The following is a 9037-nucleotide window of genomic DNA, read 5'->3' on the forward strand; positions in this document are numbered from 1 at the left end:
CCGACGTTCATTTGCGTAGTCTATGGCTGCTTTCCTGCTACAGACGCAGAGTATTTGCAAGAGAGAACTTATTTTTGCTGTCTGAAAGACTCTTAAGAAGATGGAAAGATAAGCTACAGATTGGGAAAAATGTTTACAGACCACCTATCAATCAGACCGAGGACTCATGTCTAGAGACTGATCTCTAGAATATATAAAGAACTCAAAGCTCAAAAGTAGGCCAGGTGTGATGGCTCACACTTGTACTCCCAGCACTTTGGGAGGCTGAGGCGAGATTGCTTGAACCCGGAGGTCAAGGCTGCAGTGAGCCATGATCACACTCCTGCCTCCGTGACAGACTGAGACCCTGTCTCACAAAACAGAAACTCAAAAGTAAACAATGGGAAATAAATGCATGAAAAATGTTTGCAATACCAGCCGCAGAGAAACAAGGTAGCACCACACACCTGAGCTCCAGTGAGTTCCGGCACGGGTGCTGAGTTCCAAGAACTCAGCAGCATAAAGCATTGGTTGAACATCCAAATGGCCAGCTTGTGATTTCAGCGTCCACTTATGAGTGCACTATAAAAAGCACCGTTCTAGTACCAAAAATGTGACTGGTGAGAATATACGACAACTACGAAGTGCCAAGACAGGAGGTGGTGTGGCTCCACGGGAACCTCGGAGAATCTGTGAATCAAGCAGAAGTGCTCGTTGTTTTGACCGCGTAAATACAAAACTGTCAGCTACTTCAGCCATCAACAAAACATCTGGGAGGACAACAGAGAATACTTACAGCCACAGTGTCACAGTGGAATGGCATCTGCAGTTAAGGTCCTCTCCCTTAGGGCTTATTTTTTTAAATCAAGGGCTAAGTTATTCCCCTCTTGGACACCAGAGAAGTATCTAACAAAAGCAGTCACCAATTGTAATTAACTAACTTTCGAAGGACATATTTTGAGGGCATATTATAAACTCTCATAAGAAATTAAGACACTTATTATTCTTATTATTTTTTTTTGAGACAGGGTCTCTGCTCTGTCCTTCAGGCTGGTGTGCAGTGGTGCAGCCTCCCGAGTAGCTGGGATTACAGGCGTGCGCCACCACACCCGGCTAATTTTTGTATTTTTAGTAGAGACGAGGTTTTACCATGTTGGCCAGGCTGGTCTCAAACTCCTGACTTCGTGCTCTGCCCGCCTCATGTCCGACCAGAGAAATTAAGACATTCTCAGATCAACAAAAGCCGAGAGAGAGTTCATTATGCAAGAAATGCTAAAGGGAGTCCTTCAAGTCAAAAAAAAAAAAAAAAAAAGATGCTAGGTGGAAATTTGAGGCCACATATAAAGACCTGTATTGTAATTTTGATTCATCTCTGTAATTATTTTATTGGATTTAAAAGATGTATAACTATACATCTATGTTAAATATATAATTTGTAAAAAAAAACAAAAAAATAGGCATGGTGGTGGCATGCACTTGTAGTCCCAGCTACTGTGGAGGCTCACTCGAGTCCAGGGGCTTGAGGTTACACTGAGCTATGATAATGCCACTGCACTCCAGCCTGGGTGGCAGAGTGAGACCCTGTCTCTAAAAATAGATATACTTTGTCATATCAACAACATAGGAGGGGGGCAGAGCTGTCAAAGAGTAGGGTATTTGTATGTGATTGAACTTACCAGTTTAAAATGGATTGCTATAACTTCAGGATGTTTCATGTAATCCCCACGGTAATGACAACATATCTATAGAATATACACAAAAGGAAATGAGATCCTAAGTGTGTCAGAATAAAAACATCAATTAAACACAAAGAGATGAAATGAGAGAGAAAGCAAACCATAAGCCATGCAGAAAACAATCAACAGCATGGCAGCAGGAAGCCCTTCCCCATCGGGAAGTCCCTTAAATAGTGTGCTAGAGTCCTCCCACAGCAACTGCTCACCGCAGTCCTTGGCTGTGGGCCTCATGACACAGTCACCAGGTTAGTGAGTTGCGTCAGAATGATAATCTTTAAAAATACAAATGAATTCCACAATCAAAAGACTAAGAGACTTAAACAGGTTGAAAGTTAAAGGATGAAAAAAGATAGAGAAGGAGTAGCTATACTATTATCAGACAAAATTGACCTAAGGTCAAAGCTGTTATAAGAGATAATGATAACAGTCAATTCACCAAAAAGATATAACAGTTATAAATGTAACATGCAACGCACCTCAGAGCTCCTAAATATATGAAGCAAACACTGTAGAATGAAAGGAGAAATAGATACTTCTATGATAACGTAGGAGACTTCACCTCACTTTTTTTATTTTTTTGAGATGCAATCTCACTCTGTTGCCCAGGCTGGAGTGCAGTGGCATGACAACGGCTCACTGCAACCTCCACTTCCTGGGTTCAAGTGATTCTTGTGCCTCAGAGTAGCTGGGATTACAGGCATATGCCACCACGCCCGGCTATTTTTAGTAGAGACAGGGTCTCACCATGTTGGCCAGGCTGGTCTCGAACTCCTGACCTCAGGTGATCCACCCATCTTGGCCTCCTAAAGTGCTGGGGTTACAGGCCTGAGCCACTGTTCCCGGCCCAATACCTCACTTTCAATAATGGATACAACACCCAGACAGAAGATCAAAAAGGAAACAAAATACTTGAACAATACTATAGACCAGTTGGACCTACCCCACAGATAACTTCACCCAACAGCAGAATACACATCTTCAGAAGTACACGTGGAATGTTCTCCAGGAAAGATTGTATGTTAGGCTTCAAATCAAGATTTAATACATTTTAAATGACTGAAATCATAATAGAAGGAAAACTGAAATATCCACAAATATGTGGGAACTAAACAACATACTACAAAACCAGTGGATCAAAGAAAAAAAATAAGGAAAATTAGAAAGCATCTTGAGACAAAACATATCAAATCTTATGGGATGCAGCAAAAGCAGTGTTATGAGGGGAATTTGTAGCTGTACACACTTACATTAAAAAAGAAGCCGGCTGGGTGTGGTGGCTCCACCTGTAATCCCAGTACTTTGGGAGGCCGAGGTAGGCAAATCGCCTGAGGTCAGGAGTTTGAGACCAGCCTGGCTAACGTGGCAAAACCCCATCTTGACTAAAAATATAAAATTTAGCCAGGCGTGGTGGCAGGCGCCTGTAATCCCAGCTACTTGGGAGGCTGTGGCAGGAGAATCAGTTGAACCTGGGAGGCGGAGGTTGCAGTAAGCTGAGATTGTGCCACTGCACTCCAGCCTGGGTAACACAGCTAGACTCTACCTCCCCCCTCACCCCCCCCAAAAAAAAACAAAAGCAGCAACAGCAGCCAGGCACAGTGACACTGTTCTATAATCCCAGCTAATTAGAAGGCTGAGGCCAGGAGATTGCTTGAGTCCAGGAGTTTGAGACTAGCTTGGGCAACATGGCAAGAGCCTCTCTCAAAAGGGAAAAGCTCTCAAACCAACAACCTAACCTTCTATCTTATTAGAAAAAGAACAGCCTAAACCCGAAGACAGGAGACAAAAGGAAATAATAAAGGTTAGAGCAGAAATAAATGAAATAGAAGATGGAAAAACAGACCTGTAACTACCAAGGAGATTGAATCAGTGACCAAAAACTTGGCAAGAAAGAAAAGCACAAGATCAGATGGCTTCAGTGGTGAATTACAAACATTTGAAGAATCAATAACAATCCTGCTTATATTCTTCCAAAACATTGAGGAAAGAACACCTCCAAACTCATTCTATAAGGCCAGCATCACTGATACCAAAGGCAGACAAAGCACCAGAGGAAAATAGACCAATATCCCTGATAAATACAGATGCAAAAGTTCTCAACAAAATACTAATAAGGAGAATTCAACAGCATCATAAAAAGGATTATACACCATGATCAAGTGAGATTTATTCCTGGAATGCAAAGATGGTTACCATAGAAAAATCAATGTAAGATAGCACATTAACAGAATGAAGGAAAACACATGACTATTTCAGTTGGTGAAGAAAAATTTAACAAAGTGTAATACCCTTTCATGATTAAAAACATACAGACTCGAAATAGAAATGACCTCAACATAATAAAGGTCATATGAACAACCCTCAGCCAACATCACACTCAGTGATGAAAGACAACGTTTTCAAAGATGAGGAATTAAACTGATGCCTGCTTTCATAATGCTAGAAATCCTAGCCAGAGCTATTAAGAAAAAAAGGAAAAAGAAAAGGCATCCAAATTGGAACGGAGGCAGTAAAATTATCTGTTAACAGATGACATGATCATCTTTGTCGAAAATCCTGTACACTGCGTGAAATAAACAACTGTTAGAACTAATGATTTGTCAAAGTTTCAGGATTACAAAATCAACATACAAAAGTCAGTTGTATTTCTACACACTAACAGTCAACAATCCAAGAAGGAAATTAAGAAAATTCCTGCCAGGCATGGGTGTGCACGCCTATCGTCTCAGCTACTTGGGAGGCTGAGGCAGGAGGATCGCTTGAATCTCAGAGGTCAAGGCTGTCAGTTTTGACGATGATTATGCCTGTGAATAGCCACTGTACTCCAGCCTGGGCAACACAGACACCATCTTTAAAAAAAAAAAAAAGTCCATTTACAGTAGCATCAAAAAGAATAAAATAGGAATAAACTTAACCAGGAGGCAAAGACTTTGGCAGGATTAGAGTCCCAGAGACCGGTTGTACAACAAAATGTAAAGGCATCTCATATTTATGGATTATAAGAATATCATTAAGATGTCAATACTACTGAAAGTGATCTACAGGTTTAGCGTAATTGCTATCAAAATCCCAGTGGCATTTTTTCTTAAATTATAGAAAAATCTATCCTAAAGTTTATACACGATTTCAAGGGACCCCAAATGGCCAAAACAATCTTGAAAACAAAGAACAAAGTTGGACATCTTATCCTTCCCAATTTCAAAACTTGTTGAAAGCTACAGTGGTCAAAGGTGTGGTACTGGCGTAAAGACATACGTATAGACCAGTGGAATGAAATACAGAGTCTAGAAAGAAACTCTTACACATGTGGCAAGTGATTTCAATAAGGACGCCAACACTATTGAATTGGGGAAAGGACAGTCTTTCAACAAATGGTGTTGGGAAAACTAAATATCCACATGCAAAAGAATGAAGTTAACCTCTTACCTTATAACATGTTGAAAAAAAGAAAACCTCAATAATGGATTAAAGACCTAACTGTAAGAGCTAAAATTATACAACTCTTAAAACACAGTAGGAGGGCTTTCTTTGTCAATGATTTCTTAGATATGGTGCATATGACACCAAAGGCACAAGCAACAAAAGGAAAAATAGACAAACTGGACTGCATTGAAGGATACTATTAACAGTAAAAAGGCGTCCTACAGAATGGCAGTAAAGATGTGCAAATTATATCTGATAAGGAGTTCCCATCTAGAATACATAAAGCACTGCCACAATGTAACCACAAAAACCCAACCTGGTTCAACAATGTACAAAGGGCCAGGTGCAGTGGCTCACACCTGTGATTTCAGCACTTTGGGAGGCCGAGGCAGGTGGATCGCCTGAGGTCAGGAGTTTGAGACCAGCCTCAACATGTTCTCCACGGGGTTTCTCACCCCGTTTCTACTAAAAATACAAAATTAGCTGGGCATGGTGGTGCATGCCTGTAATCCCAGCTACTCGGGAGGCAGAGGCAGGAGAATTGCTTGAACCCGGGAGGCGGAGGTTGCAGTGAGCTGAGATCGCACCACTGTATTCCAGTCTGGGTGACGGAGCAAGACTCTGTCTCAAAACAAAGAATTACCAGACAATCCAGCAATTCTACTTCTGGGTGTGTATCCCCTAAAATTCAAAGAGTCTCACACATTTATACACCGATGTTCATAGCATTATTATTCACAACGGCCAGAAGACAGCAGCAACCCAAGTGTCCAATGACAGATAAATGTGGTCTCTCCAATCAATCAATCATGATTCAGCCTTAAAAACGAAGGAAATTCTGACACACGCTACCACATGGATGACCCTTGAGGACATTATACAAAGTCAAATAGGCCAGTCACAAAAACATCAGTACAGTGATTCCACTTATTTGAAGGACCTAATCAGTTTCATAGAGACAGAAAGTATAGTGGTGGCTGCCAGGAGCTGGGAGAGAGCAGTAATGGGTTATTTAATGGGGATAAAGTTTCAGTTTGGCAGGATTTACTGAGTTCCAGGATTGGTTGCACAAAAATACGAATGTACTTACACCGAATTGTGTACTTTAAAATGCTTATGGTAAATTTTACATGTGTTTAACCGCATTTAAAATTTTTTACATTAGAAATGTATAATGAGTACCTCTGTGCTAGGCATGGTGATACGATGACAAACATTGTACCTATGAACACCGTAGTTATAAAACCAAACACTCTTGAGGAGATAAAATTCTAAGTGTAAAAACTAGCACAGACAGACAATAGACGCAGAACCACAGGACTCACATAGTAGGCTTATTAGACACAGATTATAGATTTTAGCAGGGAACTAGAAATTATTAAAATTACTAATTACTAAATTTGTAGTTGAGTAATTAATTTAGCAAATCAGCTAATTTACTAATTACTGAAAATTATATATCTGAAAAAGAACCAGAATGTAGAGGAAAGAGATGGCAGAAAAGGCCACCTAAACCCCATATTTTAAACAGTTCTCTTAGCAGATGAGGGATAGAAGCGTGCTTCCCGGCCAGGCAAGGTCGCTTGTGCCTATAATACCAGCACTTTGGGAGGCCAAGGCGGGCAAATCACCTGAGGTCAGGAGTTTGAGACCAGCCTGGCCAACATGGTGAAGCCCTGTCTCTACTAAAAATATAAAAATTAGCCGGGCATAGTGGCATGTACCTGTAATCCCAGCTACTCGGGAGGCTGAGGCAAGAGAATCACTTGAACCCGGGAGGCAGAGGTTGCAGTGAGCTGAGATCGCACCATTGCACTCCAGCCTGGGCAACAGAGCAAGATTCCATCTCAAAAAAAAAAAAAAAAAAAAAAAATAGCTGGGCACAGTGGCTCGCTCCTGTAACCCCGGCACTTTGGGAGGCCAAAGCAGGTGGTTCACGTCAGGTCAAAAGTTCGAGACCAGCCTGGCCCAACCCCGGCTCTACTAAAAATATAAAAATTAGCCAGGCATGGTGGCAGGCGCCTGTAATCCCAGCTACTCAGGAGGCTGACGCAGGAGAATCGCTTGAACCCAGGAGGCAGAGGTTGCCGTGAGCCACTGTACTCCAGCCTGGGTGATAGAGCGAGACTCCATCTCAAAAAAATTAAAGCCCATCTTTTAAACAGTTCTCTTAGCAAATGAGGGATAGAAGGGCACTTCCTTTACCTGGTAGCTCTGAATGTCCATCTGTGCCCTTGTCCACCACACTTGATGGTGAAACAGCAGAGCAGTCCCTGTAGGGCCAGGAGCCCCGCGTCATGGCCTCCACTGCATGCTGTACTGAAGATCTCACCCACACAGTGAGCTCCCTTTAGCCCACACTTTGGGTTGGATGCATCCTGAGCTCTCAAAGCATCGTGTGCTAAGGTTCTGCCCTCCCCTTGGCTAGGAACTATGTCTTGGTCTTCTCTGTGTCCAGGGTGCTGACAGCAGAGCCTGGCACAGAGTGAGCACTCCATAGATGCTTGTTCAATTTCCAAGGAACTCAGCAGTCTGGGCCTAGCACCACTGCCTGCAAAGGCCCTGCAGGTGTAGGGACTCACTGACCCATGCCCACTGCTCTTAAAAAAAGGTGGGAGGGAGATAAGTGGGAGTGGTTGGGGGAGTTGTCCTTTTAATAATGAGGGCCAGGGGCCCCAGCATAATTTATTTCAGGAAACAGCAGGGGCACCTCTCCTCTGGGGCCCATAGCCTGGTCTCACTTCTCTTCTCTCTCCTTTACAGTTTGAGAGTTTGTCTATGCCAGCAGTAGGCTGCCAGACTTCAAACTCCTTCACCTTCTACTGCAATTCCAGCTCCCTGGCAATGGCAAGATTCATGGCTGGGACAGAATAACCAGCATGGAATGCCAGGAAACTCAGAACTGCACGTGCTGCAAACACAGGGAAGAAGGGCTCCTTGCCACTGGGCTCAAAATACTTCCGGGGGACATGAAACTCTCCCACTGGTCTGGGTAATTCTCCCCCTTCCTCCACACCTCCACTGTAAACCAGGAGACAGTGCAGCCAGCGAGTACCAGTTCTGCAGAGAAAACTCCACCTGGCCCCTGTTCATGCCCAAGATATTTATTCACTTATTCAACAGGCATTTGGGAAGCCACCGCTTCAGAACGCTGACTGCATGGTGGGGGACACGAAGCCAGGTCCTCAGCTGCTTGGTGCTGACTTTCCCTGCCTCATCCAGGGGTCTTTTGAGGCAGGAGGTTCCTTGAGGGGAACTGATGGCCCCAAGCCGGTTAATCAGAAGACCAGGTAGAGAACTTCTCTCTTTGGGGTAGACACACTGGGACTGAATGCTTTAGGGGACCCTGGGGAGGGCCTCTATTTTGGTAGGGGCACCTGTGAACTCAGGCCCCCAGGCCACATCACTGGAAGTTTTTTACTTTCTTTTGGGAATATAAATTTTTCCTTTGAGTTTTCAACTGAAAAATAAAGCTGGCAGAATCCAAGAACGTGTCTCTGGATTGCTGGGGTTGATCATCCACTCAAGAGACGGGGAGCCGTGGGCGGCTATGGAATCTGCTCACCAATAGGGGGTGCCCTCGAGCCCTCTCTGCACTGAGCCTGGTAGGAGCTTGTAGGGTCCAGATTCCAGAGCAAAGGTCAAGGCATCAGCCACGGGGACTGAGGCAAGCTGAAGGCCAGACTTGACCATCCTTGACCTCCGCCCCACCATCCCCGCCATGAATCCCTGGTGCACAGCAGGTGCTAGATGAAGTTCAGAAGAAAGAACTCCAGGGTGAGTGGGAACGAGAAGGTTGGTCCTCCACACCCCCACACTGGAGGGAAGACAAGGGAGAGTGGCTGTGATTTGAGTGCTTTGCTGTGGTTACAGCCTAAAGACTCCGGAGACCAGGCGCTACT

General features: G+C 43.7%; 1 protein-coding gene across 1 annotated transcript in view; it reads left to right on the forward strand.

Moving 5' to 3' along the window:
* LOC129462622 (uncharacterized) overlaps window positions 1–8607 on the forward strand; it is a 154158-nt gene extending 145551 nt beyond the window's left edge. The window contains exon 67 of the mRNA XM_055242744.1: window positions 7899–8607. Within this exon, the coding sequence (XP_055098719.1) occupies window positions 7899–7903 (5 nt within the window). The 3' untranslated portion in view covers window positions 7904–8607. The remainder of the gene's footprint in view (window positions 1–7898) is intronic.
* The last annotated feature ends 430 nt before the right edge of the window (window positions 8608–9037 follow it).

This window comes from Symphalangus syndactylus, chromosome 14, assembly GCF_028878055.3.
Source record: "Symphalangus syndactylus isolate Jambi chromosome 14, NHGRI_mSymSyn1-v2.1_pri, whole genome shotgun sequence".
Classification (NCBI taxonomy): Eukaryota; Metazoa; Chordata; class Mammalia; order Primates; family Hylobatidae; genus Symphalangus; species Symphalangus syndactylus.